The sequence below is a fragment of the Emiliania huxleyi genome, assembly GCF_000372725.1.
Source record: "Emiliania huxleyi CCMP1516 unplaced genomic scaffold EMIHUscaffold_1, whole genome shotgun sequence".
In the NCBI taxonomy this organism is placed as follows: domain Eukaryota; phylum Haptophyta; order Isochrysidales; family Noelaerhabdaceae; genus Emiliania; species Emiliania huxleyi.
The window spans coordinates 2,023,874-2,041,573 of record NW_005202428.1 but is presented as its reverse complement, the minus strand read 5'-3'; the positions used below and the strand labels follow the sequence as shown (position 1 = coordinate 2,041,573).

The 17,700-nt window shown below is 64.6% G+C and overlaps 7 protein-coding genes across 7 annotated transcripts; 2 read left to right on the top strand and 5 right to left on the bottom strand.

The window, feature by feature from the left end:
• Window positions 1-64: 64 nt before the first annotated feature.
• EMIHUDRAFT_461040 (hypothetical protein) lies at window positions 65-2,987 on the bottom strand (the record flags this gene model as incomplete). Its single annotated transcript, XM_005794308.1, has 10 exons — window positions 65-223; window positions 743-807; window positions 857-1,097; window positions 1,167-1,190; window positions 1,379-1,432; window positions 1,622-1,702; window positions 1,835-1,972; window positions 2,110-2,292; window positions 2,361-2,420; window positions 2,502-2,987. 10 exons carry the CDS (start codon window positions 2,985-2,987, stop codon window positions 65-67), a joined length of 1,491 nt encoding a protein of 496 aa, XP_005794365.1.
• A 1,464-nt stretch (window positions 2,988-4,451) lies between these two features.
• EMIHUDRAFT_447522 (hypothetical protein) lies at window positions 4,452-6,690 on the top strand (the record flags this gene model as incomplete). Its single annotated transcript, XM_005794307.1, has 7 exons — window positions 4,452-4,836; window positions 4,906-4,991; window positions 5,142-5,240; window positions 5,534-5,622; window positions 5,818-5,902; window positions 6,141-6,222; window positions 6,509-6,690. Exons 2-7 carry the CDS (start codon window positions 4,926-4,928, stop codon window positions 6,688-6,690), a joined length of 603 nt encoding a protein of 200 aa, XP_005794364.1. The 5' UTR covers window positions 4,452-4,836; window positions 4,906-4,925.
• A 998-nt stretch (window positions 6,691-7,688) lies between these two features.
• Window positions 7,689-9,147, bottom strand: EMIHUDRAFT_194534 (hypothetical protein; the record flags this gene model as incomplete). The annotated part of the gene is made up of 6 exons (XM_005794306.1): window positions 7,689-7,861; window positions 7,984-8,158; window positions 8,228-8,251; window positions 8,328-8,580; window positions 8,652-8,902; window positions 9,001-9,147. The coding sequence occupies 6 exons, from the start codon at window positions 9,145-9,147 to the stop codon at window positions 7,689-7,691; spliced, it is 1,023 nt and encodes a 340-aa protein (XP_005794363.1).
• A 655-nt stretch (window positions 9,148-9,802) lies between these two features.
• On the bottom strand, window positions 9,803-10,593 carry EMIHUDRAFT_194533 (hypothetical protein; the record flags this gene model as incomplete). Its single annotated transcript, XM_005794305.1, has 2 exons — window positions 9,803-10,054; window positions 10,090-10,593. The coding sequence occupies 2 exons, from the start codon at window positions 10,591-10,593 to the stop codon at window positions 9,803-9,805; spliced, it is 756 nt and encodes a 251-aa protein (XP_005794362.1).
• A 155-nt stretch (window positions 10,594-10,748) lies between these two features.
• Window positions 10,749-13,335, top strand: EMIHUDRAFT_447521 (hypothetical protein; the record flags this gene model as incomplete). Its single annotated transcript, XM_005794304.1, has 6 exons — window positions 10,749-11,153; window positions 11,246-11,424; window positions 11,535-11,688; window positions 11,769-12,314; window positions 12,503-12,542; window positions 12,885-13,335. The coding sequence occupies 6 exons, from the start codon at window positions 10,749-10,751 to the stop codon at window positions 12,941-12,943; spliced, it is 1,383 nt and encodes a 460-aa protein (XP_005794361.1). The 3' UTR covers window positions 12,944-13,335.
• A 598-nt stretch (window positions 13,336-13,933) lies between these two features.
• Window positions 13,934-14,676, bottom strand: EMIHUDRAFT_194531 (hypothetical protein; the record flags this gene model as incomplete). Its single annotated transcript, XM_005794303.1, has 2 exons — window positions 13,934-14,066; window positions 14,141-14,676. The coding sequence occupies 2 exons, from the start codon at window positions 14,674-14,676 to the stop codon at window positions 13,934-13,936; spliced, it is 669 nt and encodes a 222-aa protein (XP_005794360.1).
• Window positions 14,677-15,942: 1,266 nt separating this feature from the next.
• EMIHUDRAFT_447520 (hypothetical protein) lies at window positions 15,943-17,352 on the bottom strand (the record flags this gene model as incomplete). The annotated part of the gene is made up of 5 exons (XM_005794302.1): window positions 15,943-16,245; window positions 16,410-16,498; window positions 16,719-16,785; window positions 17,075-17,151; window positions 17,282-17,352. Coding segments are annotated over 5 exons (567 nt in total), but the record flags the coding sequence as incomplete, so codon positions are not given.
• Window positions 17,353-17,700: the final 348 nt, after the last annotated feature.

Below are 17,700 nucleotides of genomic sequence, written 5' to 3'. Positions count from 1 at the left end.
CAGGTAGAACCCCTGCACAATCGGGTGGAACTGGGCAGTCGCGGCCTTGATGACCTCCTGGCCGTTAACGCCGCGGAAAGAGGGCAGCCATCGGAGAGAGAACCGCGCAGGCGCCGCGCGAGAGCAGCCGGACCTGTCCGCTCGGGCTGGGGTGGTCGAGCTGCTTCACCTTGGCGTCGGCGGGCACGGTGTAGTAGAAGGCGCGTGCCAACTCGACTAGCTCCTGTGGCTGAGGGTGGTGTGCCGGCTGGAGCAGCAAGGCGTCCTCCTCGATCCTGTACCGTGTGTGTTATGACCCCCCCCGATGAACACACCAGTGAGGGAGGGCGAGACGATCGCGAGGGGTCCCGTACCATGCGGAATCGACCCTATCCAGTGCTCAAGTGCTCAAGCTACAAGAGGAGCTTGTTCAGCAGGATCAGGGTGGGCCGAGCAGAGTTCCTCACTTCCTCAATGGGTGAGCATTCTTACTATTCTTGGTGAAATCCCTGACCCTGTGTGGTGGCGGCGTGCCGTCGCCTCCCATCCCCTCCCTTTTGGTTTTGCCGCTGTTTTCTTTCTTTCTTTCTTTCTTAGGTGACTTAAAATCCCTGTGCGAGCTGTGTGGTGGCGGCGTACCGTCCTCCCATCCGGTCCGTCTGTTTTCTTTCTTTTCGAGTAGGTGTACACACACGCATCAGATCGTCAAGGTCCGCAGCGCCCGGATTCTGCCGGAACGGGCAGACAACTCGTGTTAGCGCACCTTTGTCGCTCGGGAGACGCGGTGGATGCACGAGTCCACCATGCCGGCGACGGTGAAGACGCCGCCTGCGGGGTGCACAGCCGGGGTCGCGGCGGGAGGCCGACCAGACGAGACGCGCGGGATTTTCGCTGGGTGGCGGATCGTGGGGCGCCAGTAAGTTGGTGGCTGCGCGTGCGACGGTGATGGCGCAGAGGTTGGTGTCTATCTCGGACCGATCTCGGTAGATCTCGGCTGGCGCGCCGATGATGGCGCAGAGGCCGGTTAGGAAGGAGGAGAGGGAGCGGCGCCCCTCGGCGAAGCGCGCCATGATGGGCGAGATCTCGTAGTGGAAGTAGACGGCGGGCATCTTGTCCACCTGTCCACGGCCGGGGGCGTGGAGAGACGCTGTTCACAGGGCTCGTCGCGGAAGCAGCGCCTTGCCCACCTCCTCCGTCGTGCGGAAGAGCTCCTACGGTTGCGAGGGCACCAGGGTGAGGACCAGGGCGAGGGCTTGGACACAAGCATCGCGCAGCCGACTCGGAGCACACACGGGCTGCGAATACAGCGGAAGGCTTGCGTGGTGGCACTACATCTCAATGCAGCCGGACACAGCCGAATGCGTCACGCGCCGGTGCTCTGCATCTAGGGGCGCAGCTCCGTGTACGAGTACTGGTTCGTCCGGAGCACGGGCCCGCGCAGCGGCTCGTAGACCTGCGAGTGTGAGCCCGCGCCAGAGGTCAGGGCGGGGGTAGAGACTTCGTGCAGAGCCCTCCGAGCATCGCGTGCAGGCGAGGGCCACGAGTACAGCCGAATGCGGCTCAGAGTACAGCGGGGAATGCGTGTCCTCTAGAGTGCCAGTCGGATCACGAGGGTCTGCAGCCCGCATCTACGGCCGCGGACCGTTGGCACGATCTTGAGGTAGTACTGGAAGAAGCCCGACCCGTCGCCGAGCCGCTTCTCGCTGCCGTCCAGCGGGTTGACCTAGCAGAAGGGGGTCCCTTCAGACTCATGATCGACTCTCGCTGCCGTCGCGGGCTGGCCTAAGGTGCGACACCGCCCCGCTGTCCTGTCGTGCCTGTGTGGCTGTGCCTCGCTGCGCTGTCTCCCCGCCACCAGCACCTCTGACAGCACCTCTGACAGCGCCTCTGGGGCGCCTCTTGAGAAGCGCCGGTGTCGCCCGTCCTGCTGGCAGTGTCTCTCCCTTCCATCTATCTGGCTGGCCATCCCCGGGAAGGGCTCTCCAAACGAGACCTGTTCATGACAGGAGCAGGCGTGACGAGAGGCGGAGGCGGAGAGGGAAGTGCTGCGAGCCGACGCACCGAGTGCACAGAGTGGGAAGTGTCTAGGAAGTGTCTAGGAAGTGTCTAGGAAGTGTCTAGCCGACGCACCGAGTGCACAGAGTGGGAGACGTTGAGCTTGTCGCGCGACCCGAAGACGGCCATCAGCGTCGCGTGCTCCTGTGAACGGCTGCAGGTGTGAAGAGACGCCGTTCCCGGCGAGAGCTGCGGACCCGACGCGTGCGCCTCGTGCGTGAGGGCAAAGTGAAAGTTGCCCGCCACCCGGTTCACCACCTAGATGACCACAGGAGTGGCGGTGCGACCACCGTGGAGCGAGAGTGTCCCGCGGCACGGCTCATCACCATGTGGCCCTCGATGTGGCACCCCTCCCCCACGTGCGCGCGCAGCTCGTCGATCGCCGCCTAGCCAGGACGAGTCCATGTGGCCAAGGCTTCCCGAGCCCTCTTCCGGCGGCTGTGCGCGCGTGCCTTATCCTCCAGCACGTGCGGCTGCAGCAGCTGCATCAGCGCCGAGAGCATCAGGTCGTTGCGGTTCAGCTGCAGCAGCGCGGGGCCAAGGCCCCGCTGCGCGCCGCCGCCCGCGCCGGAGAGCAGCGCGCGGCCAGGCCGGCCGTCGCCCGCGCGCGGCCCATCCTCCAGCGACCGCCCAGCCTTGTCGAGCCGCGTCTTTGAGATGTGCCGCATCAGGTCGGGCGCGTGGTTGCCCGAGATGTCGAGGGTGTCGAGGGTGATGGTGGAGCAGGGAAGCGCTGGGAATGAGATGTTGAGGTTGATCCGCAGCGTCGAGCCCCGCGACGTGTCGACGAAGAGGTGGTCGTCGCTCGTGCCGCGCAAAAAGTCGGCGACCTCGACGCAGGTGAGCAGCGCGATGAGGGTGGCGCACGAGAGTGAGACGATGGCGCCCGAGGTCGTACGCTGACGGAACTCCTTGAGCGTCTTTGGGTAGACGTCGAGCGAGGAGAAGCGCATGTTTGTGGGGCAGCAGCGCGAGCGGCTCCGCTGTTCAGAAAATAAAAATGTCCCATCTCCCCACCTCTTTCCCGCCTGGGCGGGGCGGTGGGCGGGCGCGCGGTGCGGCGCGGCGTGTGCGTGTGTGCGTCTGCAACGAAGGACCGCTCGCAGAGGACCATTGGGTTTGTACTATTAACAACGAAGGCGCTCTCAAAAAAAATAAAAATTGGCGGGCTTCCGGGAATCGGACCGCCGCAAGCGGCGTGGCGTGGGGCGTTGGAGGCTAGGACGCAAGCGTCCGTCGCCCTTTTCAAACTCGGGGCCCACTCCGCTACGCTCCGACCCGATTTTTGAGGGCCATGAATTTTAAGGTGTTGCTGCGCAAAAGGGGCGGGGCGCGCGCGCGCGGGCGCGCGCAGCGCGCCGAGAGCTCCTTTTGGAGATCAGACCTTTCGATGGTTCATGCTTTCTATGTCTATCTATCATGCTTCATGACACGACACGCGGTGGTGGGAGCTGGTGGAGCTGTCAGCTGATCGATCCAAGCGGGTGGGGAGTGGGGGGCATGGCTGGGCATGCAGGTCCGCCAGTCGGCCCGGCCTCTGACGTGGTGCTGCCGCTGCATTCGCTGAAGAAGAGAGGTGCGACTTGATTGGAGGCACTGGAGGCGAGGGTGGGGAAGGGGGAAGGTTGGGCCGGGCCGTGAGGCTGATGGCGCTGGCCAGAGCGGCCGCACACTGCTCGGTACCCCCCCTGCACACCTAAGCCCATGGCCGACCCCCCGCGCGCGCGCATGGCAGGCCGAGCAGCCAGGCTCGTACGCCAGCCACGCCCAGGCGCGGCCGCAGCTAACCGTCTGGTACTCCGGCCCAGCCGCGCGGGCCCCAGAGCTGCCGATCGAGATCCTGCTCACTGAGCTGAAGGCCGCCGCCGACCGAAAAAGAAATCCATACTGGTACTCCCCGGGGTCCCCTACCCCCGCACTGGCTGTGAACAGTCCCCGAACCCATACTGTGACCTGGTAGCATATACTGAACCCCGATGTCGCGATGCGGTCCCGCTTTTCCACATCCATTTCGTCCGTCCAATCGAAGGAAGCGCCGGATCGCCTCGGATCGCCCATGTTATGGAGTTAGCCAAACTTGCCCCGACGTACTTCGTCTCAGCTATTTATTCAATGTATGTGGCTCTTACGTACATTCCCGGAGGAGGACTGCTGACAGGGTTTGCGATGAGGAGTGACCCGAAGGGTTTCTTGGGGTTAGTGCACCACTAACCGCCTCTGCATTATTTGGTCGTGTGGGTGTGTATTCCGGGATTAGTCAATGGTACCGCGTCGGCGACCGGGCGCCTTGCGGGCAGAGCCCTTAGCCACCTTTTCTTGCGCCTCATGAACCATCGATTAAAAGAAAAACTCCTGGCCGCAACACTCTAAAGAGGGCACTACCTGTGTCCTTCGCACTGTGGTTGCTGCAGCCGATGCCATGCAGGTTTTTCTCGGCCTCTGCCTTTGGCGGGTCTCTGGCGGTCGCTGTATGCACAGCACTGGTCCATCTGGCCAGAGCGCAGTCCGCCAAGGATGGCGCACCGACCCAGGGCGTGATCTGGCTGTCCAGTCCCGGCGACTGCATACTTGCCGCCGGTACACACTCGCGCGTCACGTGGGGGGCTGAGACGCTCCCAAAGTGCCAGGAGATTTGCGAGAAAGACCGGAAGTGTTGGGCCGTCGACTTCAGCACGTACAACTCGTACCCGCGCTGCAAGCTGCTCATCGCGCCGCCCGCTGGCGCCACGCCAAAGCAATCCGGAATTAGCGAAGCGACCTGCTCCATAAAGGCGTCGCAGCTTTCGCGCTACGCATTCAACGGCGAGCGAGCCTCTCTGCTCAAAGCTACATACACTGACCCTCTGAGCCACCCTCTCCGACGGCCGCCAGGTCGGCTGGGCTCCGGAGCTATGGGGTCACACACGCCCGTTGCGCGGTGCATGGCGACCTTCAACATGCAGGCGGGCGACTACAATGTGTGCTCGCCTCTGTAGTCGTATAGTGCCTGTAGCGCACGCACGCACGCACACACGCACACACACGCACACACACGCACACACACGCACACACACACATAGGCAAGCAGGCAGGCCCATTGCCCATGACTTTGTTGCCTGTTCCCTCAGGGCTGCGATTTCCAAGGCCTGAAGATGAGCGGGACGGATTTCAGCAAGGCGAGCGGCGTCGGCGCCACCTTTTCCTTCGCGACGCTCCTTGGCTTCCAGGAGAGTGAGAAGCAAGGCCGAGATGTGGCCGAGATGCAGCCGAGATGCGGCACAGATGCGGCACAGATGCGGCACAGATGCGGCACAGATGCGGCACAGATGCGGCACAGATGCGGCACAGATGCGGCACAGATGCGGCACAGATGCGGCACAGATGCCCGAGTGCAGCCGACGCAGCGGTCCGTCTCGCACGCGACGCACACGCGGTCCTCGCCAGGGCCTCCGGGGTCTGGCCCCACCACTCGTGCGTGTCGAGAAGTGTTCCTGGCCTGACACTGCGCACTCCGCGCCAGGCCCGCGAGTCGAACCTGCGCGGCGCGATGTTCGAGCGGACAGAAGCGCAAAAGTCCAAGTTTGACTTCGCAGACATGAGCGACTCGATGTGCATCGGCGCGCATCCCTCTCTGCGCATCCGCGCGACGCACCCCCAACAGACACACGCCGTCACGCCCCCGTCATGTCCCCGTCATGTCCCCGTCATGTCCCCGTCATGTGCACCCGACACACGTCATGTCCCCGGCACGTCGTGCCCGACGCCCCGGCGCGGCGCTATCCCGAGGTGCGAGGTGCACCCGAGGTTAGGCGCCAACTTCCGCGATGCGTCGATGGAAGGGGTGACGCTCACGAACGCCAAGCTGGCGGACGCCCATCTCGACGGGGCCGTCCTCACAAAGGCCCTACGCTCTCCCTCCCCCAGCCCATCCTCCCACCTCACTACGGCCCACCTCACACCCCCACGTGGCAACAGCTCGCGAGGTGTCTGATGCGCTGTCCTCACCCACTCGGCCACTGCAGGCGAGCTTGCAAAACGTCGACGGAGAAAAGGCGTCGTGACCCGCGCTGGGCCATCACCCTCCCGACGCCGCGCCAGAGACTGCCCCTTTGCCGTCTCTCCCACAGGCGTCCTTCCGCAACGCAGACATGACCGGCGCGGACTTGCGCGGGGCCAGGTTCACCTCTGCGAGCTTTGAAGGCCGCGCGCGTTGTCTCCTCCCGCTGCATCCTCTCCTCCCTGCGCTCTCTCCCCTTCTCTCTCTCTCTCTCCCTCTCTCTCTCCCTCTCCCTCTCCCTCTCCCTCTCCCTCTCCCTCCCTCTCTCTCTCTCTCTCTCCCTCTCCCTCTCCCTCCCTCCCTCTCTCTCTCTCCCTCTCCCACTCCCTCCCCCCCTCCCTCTCTCCTCTCCCTCCCTCCCTATCCCCTCCCTCTGCTCTCTCTCTTCTCCTCCTCCTCCTCCTCTGTCCCTCACGCCTCTAGTGTGAGGGAGATCAGGCGCCATCCTCTTCGAGGCGGACGTCACTGGCGCGAGCTTCAAGGACGCCGACGTCACCGGCACCGTCTGGGGCTTTGTCACCGGCTTCGACACAGTGGACTTCACGGGCGCGAAGGGTGCGCCCTCGCCGGATGCGGTGGCGTGCACGCAGAAGGCCGCGCCGTGTAACCCGTTTGGATGAGCGCGAGCTGCAACGAGAAGGGGGTTCGTCAATTGAACCGGCGTTTATGGCTTTAGCCTTTACAGTATGGGGGGGGGGGGGGGGCGGGGGGGGGGGCGAGGCTGGGCGGCCGGGGGCTACGAGCACGTGTAAAGTGCATGCACATGCACATGCACATGTTGTATGTTGTACATGCACATGCAGCACATATAGGTCATAGCACAATAGCAGATTTACAACATTGAATCCACTCACACACATGAATTTGAATACGAAAAATCGAAAGCGGAGAAAGGCTCGCGGGAGCCGAGAGTGGGGTGTCTGGAGCGTGGCGAGGGAGACTGTACAAAGGGGCCCCCGTATGCTTACTAGCTTACACGGCTTTATTTAAGTTTGCATACACACCCAGGTCACAGTAAAGTATCTATAGCGCGGGAGACGTTTTCGTAGAGTAGTGTTCGTACCGGAATCCGGATTCGTAAAGAGCCGTACACCGTGGGAACCACAGAGAGTCTAGAGAGAGTAGACAGACTAGAGTATATATGTACACTCTCGTACACCCCTGTGCTACGGCTATCTTACGCCGGGCTTACCCTATTAACGCGTCACGCCGCGTCCCGCGACACCCACGCGCACCGGGCCTTGCACTTTAAATGCCGTGGGGCTCCTGTCGTTAGACGTGGAGACGCGAGGGTTGCCCCCCTTGCCCCACCACCTCGTGTGTGTGGAGAAGTTTACCTTACCTTACCTCCCGCGACATACTGTGTAGCGCACACAAAAAACTCTACTGTGTACCGACTACGAGTGCATCATCTCTATACGCACACATCAAAATAGGGTTCGTGCCAGCTACGCTACTGCGACACCGAGCTGTCGTTTTCACCTGAATTTTGAGTTCACTGTTTGCATGTGCATGTGCATGTCGCTCCGCACACGGAGAGCGCGGAGCCGGAGCGGCATCACCAGCACCCACCTCAGGTTCGAACCTCTCGGCAGGCGACAGCAGGTGCATGTGCTGGTCACATTCGACCCCATGAGATGTCGACCTTCTTGGGCAGCAGCCGCGTGAAGTTGCGCTTGGCGAACTGCGCATACTGGGAGTGCGCTATCCTAGGAGTCGTGCACTGAGAGCTGCGCGTGATCCGGATCACGTCGTTCTTGGCATAGACGCCGCCGGTAAACCCAGTGGTGCCTGGGCGAGTGGCGGAGGTGTTCAGAGGCGTCAACTCGAGCAGGGCGGGAGTAGACAGACAACGGAAGAGCGTTGCGAGGCAGGCGAGGCAGACGGAGGTGGCTCAGAGATGTGTCGCACACCGTGCATACACTCAAAGCAGAGGAGAAAATCGACGTGGGTGGGTGGGAGCTGCTGCAAGCGGAGCATCCGGTCGACAAAATTGAGCATGTGCTCGGCAAACCGCCGGCTGATCAGGTAGCACTTAGTTGACGCGACAGGGTCCCGCATCCGGACGATCCACGGCGCAATCCACGCCTACAAGTACAAGTGCAGAGCTAGATGCGGCGTTTTGCGCAAGTGCTCTCAGCATCTTCAGTCGGGCACTTGCAGGTGCCTTTGCGGGTGGTCCTTGGGTGCGCACACGACAAACCAGTTATGGACCGCGAGGTAGTCGATACCTGCAAGACCGTGTGTCACGCATCACATATGAAGCCGCGAGGCTTATGCCTCGAGGAACTGGCGGTGTGCCGTGCGTGAGGCAGCTCCGATGCAAGGCTTGCAGGATGCCGAGGTCCTCCACGACTGCGTTGTTCTCAAGCACGACCCCATAGGCCTCTGGCCGCCGCACCACCTGCTCCCACGCGTTGCGGTGCGCGAGCAGACAGCCAAGGGCGCCGCCATAGCAATACTCAAAGTGGTTCTGGCGCGCGCCCTTGGTCAGGAGGTACTTGCCGTACCTAAATGTGCCACCGGCAGTGCTCGTGTGCTTGTGGAAGCTGTCGGCCGCCCTTCCCCGACAGAGGCTCACGAGGACAGGCCGTTCACGGCCTCCTCATCCGGGATGACAGGCGCAATGCAGATCTGGCGCACGCTCCTTGGCACACGCTCGAGCCTCGCGTCGGAAGAAATTATATATACTGTCGGGAAGATGTCGGGATCGGAATCTTCGATCTTGGCGCCGCTCGAGCGGAGGTCCACATTCTCCTTGTCTGCCGCCTTTGCCGGCATGAGCTGCCTGCTCGTGCTCGGCGCCGCCGCCGCTGGCTGAACCGCCGCCACCTTCGTCCGGCAGGGGTATCAGTGGTGAGGGAGGGGCTGCCAGGTGCTGGGAGGCTGAGAAGGAGAGGGAGGAGGAGAGGAGGCATCGGCGGTCTCACTGCCTTGAGGTCTTCAGCCCATCCCGACTGGATGGGCGGCGGAGCGGCTGGCCGGTCGCCGACCGGGCTCTGCCGAGTTGGCTTTGCTCTGCGAGAGCTGGCTCGGAAGCTCCTCTGGTCGGAATTGTCGGACGCGCGTGGGGGCATATGTGTGTGTGTATATCGCACGGAGGGGAAAACGGCGGCGTGGATGGATGAAACGCACTTGTGTAAAGAATTTTCTATTTTACAACGAAGCTCCCACGTCGTGGGACTGGCGCGCACTGGCACTAGCACTAGAGAAAGAATTTTGCACTCGCTAAGAAGGCAGGTACACCACGTAAGAAAGAAAACAAAAACAACGCAGGCTTTAAACGGATGAAACGCGCCTGCCACTGCCCCGAACTGCGAACACCTCATGAGGTTGCAATCTCGGATGACAGACCAACGTGTGCACGTGCACGTGCACGGCGCTTTGGCACGCCGCGTTGCGGAGCGAGGCGTGCCGCGTTGTGGAACGAGGCGCGTGTGCTGCTGGGTGCCGCGGCTCTGCCAGTTGAGAGGGCCCGGCGGCAATTTAGGTGTTTGTTCTCAGTGTGTGTGGCTGACTCGCTCCTACCACGTACGTACTGTGGTGGGGATGTGTCTATGCCGTATGCGGCGACTGACGAGGGCAAAAAGGCAAGCCCCGCCCCTGGCCACTGTTATAGAGATGATTGTGGGTTTATTGCGCTCGATAGATGAAATAGGTAAATAAGAGGGCTCCCGCGGCGATCAACACCGCAACTCCTTTTCTAAATTTCACCACTCTTCTTTCACACTTTTACTCACCCTCGGACATGCTTGCACCGTCATCCTGCGCGTCTGATGCGTCGCGCATCTGCTCGTCACCCTCTCCGTCACTCGCGTCGGCGGGCGACCGGGCTGTGGGTGCGGCCTGCTTCTTTCTTGCGCTCGCGGCGCCGGCGCCACGGCGCCGTTTGCGTCCGTCCTTTGCGCTTCGCTTGGCAAGCTCGCCCGCAAAGTACGCCGCGCGCGCGGCATCCCAGACGCCCTCCCCGTCGGCGTAGCCCGCCTCCCAGATGGCGAGCACGGGGTTGTGCTTCGCACGCAGCGCTGCAGCAGCGCCGCCGTCTCGTCCTCGGGCCGCTCCAGGTCCATGACGACGTTCGTCGAGGCGTGGAAGCGCGTCTCCAGGTCGATGGCCGCCTGCTCGGCCGCGGCGAGCTTGCCCTGGTCGACGCACATGCCGCACACCGCGTGCGCCGGGCAGCCGCACTGGCCGCGTTGTGGGCGCACGGTCTTGGCGACCGCCGGCGCTGCGCGCCGGTCGTGCTGCTCACGCTGCCGGCGGCGCTGGTCGCGCGCCTGCCGATCGCGCGTGTTCGCGGCGGCTGCATCTCTTGCTCGTTTCGCTCGCACCCGAGCGGCTGTCGCCAGGCGCTTCAGGTCGGCGGTGCTGCGCGCGCGGCCGTCGGCCAGGCACAGCCACATGTCCTCCTCCTCGGCAGGCTCGCACGGCTTGCCGTCGAACTGCGGCTGGCGCCCGCGACGATGCTTCGCCCAGGCCGGGCACGATGGTGCCGCGACGAGCGGCGTCGAGGCGACGGCCATCGATGGGTCCAGAAGACTTGGAGACACTTCTCGACCAAAAAATCGAGCACAATTGCGTTACATGGGCATGGCCGGGGTTTCTGCACCGAACGATCTTACTTTCGGTCTATCGAAAGTGTTGATCGATAAAGAAAAATCTCGCGCGCTCGCGCGCCATGTTGGGAGGGCTCTATCCCTGCTCGAACCTGTTCTGTGCGCCGCCGGACGTGGTGGAGGCCATCTACTTTGTCGTCCTCTTTTGCGCCAACGTCTGCAACTGCCTCACAGCCTTTGCCTCGATCTACCTCATCCTGCGGCGGGCTCTGCGCGAGCTGCCGCCGCGCGACCCGACGGCCTGCAGCGGGCCGGTCTCGGTGATCGTGCCCTGCTACCTTCCCAACGAGCAGCACATCATCGTCGCGACGGTGGAGCACATTGTGAACCGGCTCGAGTGGCCTGGCCGCATGACTTTGTACGTGGTGTACAACTCGCCGCACGCGCTGCCAGAGGCGGAGGCGGCGCTGCGCGCGCTCGAGGGCCGCGCGTACGCCGGCGGCCGCTCCGTCCGCGTCATCGAGGCGGTCGGCTCCAAGTCCAAGGCGGAGACGCATAGTGTGTCTCGGCGGAGTTGGCACGAGGCCACCCGAGATGAGCCGCGGCGCCCCGAGGGTAGGCGGAGAACCTGAACGTGTGCCTGGGCGGAGTGGGCGACGCGCACGTGGCGCTGTACGACGCGGACCACCGGCCGGAGCCGGGCTCGCTGGTGGCGATGATGCACCACCTCTGTCTGCGCAAGTGCCACGTGGTGCAAGGCTCCACCTACATCAGGCGCACCGAGGGGCTGCTCGCGAGGTGAGCCTCGCCGAGAGGGGACGAGATTAGCCGAGATTGCGTCGAGGCGCGCCGATCTTGAGCCAGCCGAGACTCGCCGGACACACACCCCGGCACACTGCTCTCGCCAGGGCGGTCGACGCCGAGTTCTTTGTCACACATTTTGTCTACTTTCCGGCGATGGAGGCGCTGGCGGGGACGGGGTACTTCGGCGGCTCCAACGCGCTGTGGCAGGCGTCGGTGCTGCGCGAGTACGGGTTCCACCGCTCCATGCACTGCGAGGATGTCGACCTGTCGGCGCCTCATCCTCGTCGAGGGGATCCTGCTGGTAGTAGTTCATTAAGTACTTGTTAGCTCATCAACAGGCGCGCATCATCCTCGACGGCCACCGGATCCGCTTCTGCCCGACGGCGCGCTCGGGCGAGCTCGCGCCCGCAGGCGCGGCCGCGCTCATGTCGCAGCGGCTGCGCTGGTTCATCGGCTGGGAGCAGTGCACCGCAAAGTACTGGCTGCCTCTCTTCCGCTCGCCGCTGCCGCCGCTGCGCAAGCTCGGCTTCATTTACATGTTCCACTTCCGGTGGGCGCTGCTCGTCTCGGCCTTCCTCGGCGCGGTTGTCAACCCGATCCTCATGTCGCCCTTCGCGTACCCGCTCTGGACGTGGTCGACGCCGGTGCGGTACTGCACGTACATCACGCTCCTCTTCTACTCCTTCGTCGCAGCCTACTCGGTCTGCTCGTGCGTCTGGCACGAGCGGTACCGCCCCTTCTCGTGGGTCGGTGTCGCGCTCTTCTACGCCCTCGGCTGGCTCTACATCGGCTGGCACGCACTCCATAGATGCGCGGCGCGGACCCCGCCTCCTCCAGCCCCGCTCTCGAGCCGACGCGTACTCGGCGGGGGTCAGCATCCGGACGTAGCCGTAACCCTGTAGTCACGCGACGCGCTCTGAAGACGCTGCCGGGATCCGTATTCCCGCCTTGACTTCCTGGCGTGCTCCTGACGCAGGCACGCGACGCTGCAGAGCATAGCCCTGGCGCGTGTGCGGCGCGCCGCCCTCCCTGCCGTGGCAATCTCGCGACAATCTCGCGCGGCCTCCTGTAGGCGCGCGTGGTGCGCGGCAACGTCGGCGAGTGGAAGGCCCGTACCCTCCCTCCCCCCCCTCCCCTCCGTCACGCCCAGCCCCTCCACTCCACGCCCGGCTACTCCCTCCACCCTCTTCCTCCACCTCCTCCTCCTCCTCCTCCTCCTCCTCCTCCTCCACCACCACCACCACCACCACCACCACCACCACCTCCTCCTCCTCCTCCTCCTCCTCCTCCTCCTCCTCCTCCTCCACCTCAGGTCACGCGGCGAACTGTCGACTCGACCGACGGGCTCGGTAAGCCGAGACTAGCCGAGATTAGCCGAGATATGACCAATGGCTTCGACGCCGCCGGCGTTTGCTGCATCGCTTGCTGCTCCACTCCTCTGCTGCTGCTCGTAGGCAAGCCTCTGCTGCCAAATGGCGGTGCCGTCGCCGTCCCCATCTCGGCAGGGCGCTGAGGGTGGGGGGTGCGGGGGTGCGGGGCGTTGGCGTGCGTAGCGTGCGGCCACCGCTGCGGCGAGGCTGCCAGACTTAGCGATTAGATATTCGCGACCTCCAATCCCTCCCCCCTCCCTGCCCCGCCCAGCATCGTCCGCAGGGGGGCACACTTAGAGATCTACAGAGCATGGTACGACGGCGCGGGCATCACCGCCCGACAGGAGCACGTTTGTGCGCGGGAGGCTGCACTCTCTGGTAGAGAGGGAGGGATTCGCCTCACCCATCAGCCGTCCGCGAGTAGAGCCCCCGGTACGCTGCCTGGCCCTGCCGTGCGCGCAGGCACTTGGGGAGCACTTGGAGTGCGGGCATTAACCTTTCTCCACCAGGGCCGGTGTCGTATATATATTATATATCACACCGGGGATCCCCTGATCGCCGGCCTCTGAAGTCTGCGGATGGTCGCGGTGCTGCAGCCCCGCCCGCGCGAGACACCGCTGCGCGCTGGCGGCGCCACGGTGGCGGCGAGGACCGGAGGCCGAGAGAAGGCGCGAAGGTAAGGTAAGGTAAGGTAGATTTCTCCACACACACAAAGTGGTGGGGCAAGGGGGGGCGACCCTCGCATCTCCACGCCCGGACACGGGCAGGAGCCCCACGGCATTCAAAGTGCAGGCACTGGCCCGGTGCACGTGGGTGAGCAGCCTGCCCCTCCCCCTCCCGACAAACCAACTCCCGCACACACACAATCGCACTCTGGCCATCGAATGACTCCGAATGACTCGCTGTGTGTGCTAAGACAGAATCTCCGCAGACATCCAAAACGGGCCGTGCCGCGTTTGTGGTGTCTTCTCAAGCACTAGCATCCGGACGCCGCACTCGAGCGGGCGGGTCACATCTATGTGGGCCCAGTGTGCGCACTCGGCGCATATGCTAGTGCTATCCTGCCCTATGGGAGGCAGAGGGATGGGGGGAGGGGGGGGCAGAGGTAAGGTGGGGTGAGACTGGGGAGGGCCTCAAAGGTCCTCCATGGGGGTGGGGTCCGGCCCGAACAGGTCGAAGCCGGTCCCGCCATCGCCGCCGGCGCCGTCGCCCTCGTCCGCCTCGGAGGCGGAGGTCGTCGAGCGGGGCGTCTCGCCCGTCGCGAACCTGCCGCCGAACACGGCGTCGGCCGGCGCCGAGGCGCCGGCAGCGACCTTGGTCGCCACGGAGCCCAGAGGGACCGTGGCGTACACACCAGGTCGCCGAACCCGCTGCCCCCCTCGGGAGGCAGCGAGTAGGCGACCTGAATATTGGACCCCGCTGGGTTGCGCGCCGCCTGCGTCGCAGCCTCCAGGCCGTCCATGACGAACTCGACGTTCTCGCGCAGCTGCGCGTGCGGGCAGTCCGCACGCTCAGCCTCGCTCGCAGCCGCCGCCGCAGCCTTCTCCGCCTTGTTCGCCTTCTGCCGGGCCTTTTTGGCCCTGCGAGCCGCGGCCCGAGCATCCTTCTGCTCCTCCGTCAGCTCCTCCTTCCGCGGCGCGGTGCGCTCGACGAACGAGCGCTCCGCCGCCTGCACCGGCTCGCGGTCGCCCGCGGCCTTCTCGTGCTTCAGGTCGAAGGTCGCCGTCCCGTAGCCAGGGACCTCATACCTGAGCTGCGACACACCTGCAAGCCTTGCGGCAATGAGGCACGCGAAGGCGAAGCCGCGCGCGAACCGTGTGGCGGTGCCGACTCTGCAACAGTTTCGGAAATTATGTGCGCATATACATATCACCATCAGCGACGATCAGGCTTTCTCACCGCACACCTCGGGGAGGCGCTAGCGCCGCGGCGCCCCCCGCAGCTCGCGGTTGCTGCTTGCTCTCTCCCTCGTCTCCCCCCCCCACTCACTAGAGCCGTGCCCAGCGTACGCCTACACACACGGTCTCTCTGGGCCAGCAGCAGCACTCTCGTCGAAGACTTGAGTCTCGAATCTCTCGTGGTCATGTCTCACATAAAGCCGTGTACGATTACGGCTCTACGTCATACAAGTTACCGGCACCAACTTGATTCCTAGATCGGCGTCTCACGGCCGGGCCGCGGGACGGGGAGGGAGGGGGGTGGATCCGTAAATCCGTAAATCCGTAAATTTGTAACCAAAAGCCACCAGAGAGTCCCCCACCCCACACCCAGCTACCAGGCAGGCAGAGACACAGCACTCGCGACACGCTGAGAAGACGAAGGCTGGCCTCTCTAATGCTCCCGCAACGCGCTGTCTGCACGCGCAGCAGACGGGCGGCCCACACGGTGGGAGGGGTCAGCGAGACTCAGCGCCGGCTGCGCTTCTTGGTCGGGGCCGGCGCAGGCGCAGCGAGGTGCTTGGATAGTGCCGCCTTCCCTTTTGGAAGCACTTTGGGCAGCACCAGGGGAAGCTCTTGTGCTGGTCTCGACATCGGCGCGGTCCGCCACCTACGCAGGCGAAGCTGTTGGCCCGGAGAAGGCGTCGCGAGAAGGCATCGCCGCCACCCGCCGCTCAAACTTGACCACCTCCTCCTTCGCGTTGGACAGGTTCTCGGGCGGCTCCCACGTCATGTCCGGAGTTTGGTCCCACTCGTCCCACTTGACTACATATTGCACAACGATGCCCTTGCGCGCCACGCGAGCCTCCCTCTTGGCGACCTCCTCGCCATCCGCCTCGGTCTCCGCCTCGCTATCCCCCGCCTCGCTCTCCTCCGCCTCGCTCTCCTCGGAGGAGTCTGGCCACGCAGCCCGGCGATCGACGGCGGGCGCGTCGCCGCAAGTCTTTGTTCACGCCGAAAAGTACGTCTAACGCTCCCGCTAGCTGGGGCACGCTCCCAGGCGGCTGGGGGCCGCTCCCCAGCTCGATTAGGGCGCTTTTCACGCGATTTTACGGAATTACGGATTGGAGGGGGGTGGCGGCACATAGGGGGAGGGGGAGACGCCGATCTAGGAATCAAGTTGGTGCCGGTTACAACGTGGCGCTCGTGAGTCGTGTCACACGACACCGTATTATCTCACTATTTTCGTTTTGGCGATCGCGAAACATGAAAACTCGCCCCGATGTTGAGGCTAAACTGCTCCGCTCACTCTCGACACGCACACGATGACAGTATGAGTATGTTAACTTTGCGCTTCTCGCGGCGGCCCGAAGCGCCTTTGTCCTTTGTGCCACGCCACCCGCCGGACACACGGTGACCCGCACACACATCTCGCAGAGCGGCCACGCGGAAAAGCGTGTGTGGCCACTCCGTCGTCAGGTGTGTGCGATTGCCTCGGGATGGCGCGGCGAGGCCGCGCCTCAAGCGGCCGAGCGGTACGCGTCCAAGTCTGCGTCCAAGTCCTCCGCCTGGTGACCATCCCGGAACGAGACTTGAGGCGAGATTGGCCGAGACTGGCCGAGACTGGCCGAGATCGCTCCGCCCGACGCGCAAGGGGAGGCTCTCCCTCCCTCCTCCCGGGGCTGGGCAAAGGGCCCTCGCCGCTCTCTCGGAGGCTCTCTCGAAAGCGCGCCTTCGGTGTCGGCCCGCGCCCCTGCCCGCGCCCGCCGCGCCCTCCCTTGCCGCGCCCTCCCTTGCCGCCCTTGCCGCCGCGTGCGGAGCCTACGTCGCGAAGACGCCGCCGTCACTCGGCCTGCGCAAGCACACACGCCACGAGGACAGCGGATGCGCGGCGGAGCTGTGGCGGGAGACGCAGCCAGACACCGCCGTGCACGCGTCTCCGGGAGGGGTGAGGAGTGCTACCGCTGCCGAGGTGCCGAGGTGCCAAAGTGCCACGTTGCTAGAGCCGCGTCGCCGCACGGGTGGCATCTAGAGGCGTCGCCGCGCGGCTTGACGCTCTGCGGCTTGAAGCTCTCGTAGCCGTCGCTCGACCCTTTGGCCTTGACCACCTGGCGGAAGGCGCACCCCCGCCTCGCGGGTCACCCCCACCCACCCCCTCCTACCCTTCCCCCACCCCCTCCTACCCTTCCCCCACCCCCTCCTACCCTTCCCCCACCCCCTCCTACCCTTCCCCCACCCCCTCCTACCCTTCCCCCACCCCCTCCTACCCCACCCCCTCCAGTGCGCTGCCCAACGCTGCACACCACGGGGCGCGGCAAGTCCAAGCACACGTGTCGAGGACGGGTCTGGGACGGGTCTGGGACGGGTCTGGGACGTGTCTGGGACTCGTCGGCGCACCACTGTCCGCTGCTTGGCGCCCGCAACCGCGACCGCTATGCTCGAGGCGACGGCGGTGGCGCCGGCCGAGGGGGAGCCTGAGGTGGGCGGGGAGGGATACGCATGTGTGTGTGGTCCCGCAGGGGAAGGGGGGGGATTGAAGCGGGCGGGGTGGGGGAAGGGGCGGGGGGGGGATCTCGGGGCTGATCTCGGCTGATCTCGCGGCACCGGTGGCGAGGCTGATCTGCAGCGGGCGGCCGTCGAGGGGGACGCCGTTGTACTGCTCGATGGCCTGAGGGGGGGGTGGGTGAGGGGCGGTGGCGAGGGGCGGTGGCGACGGAGTAGGAGAGGGAGGAGAGGGGCGGGGCCGGTGCGTGCGTGCGCGCGTGCGTGCGTGAGTGCGTGCGTGTGCGTGCGCGTATGTGTGTGTGTGTGTGGTGGTGGTGGTGTGTGTGGGGGGGGGAGGTCGACAATCGAGGAGAGGAGTAGGAAGGGAAGGGGGGGGGGGAGGGAGGGGGGGGGGGGGTTCAACCCCCTGGGGGGGCCTCCCTTTTTGGGGGTGACAAAAAAAACCAAACCTTCGGGAGGGTCCGAGGAAGGTTTCCGCTCCCACAAGGGTCCCGGTATTTCTCGGCTATCTCCCGGGG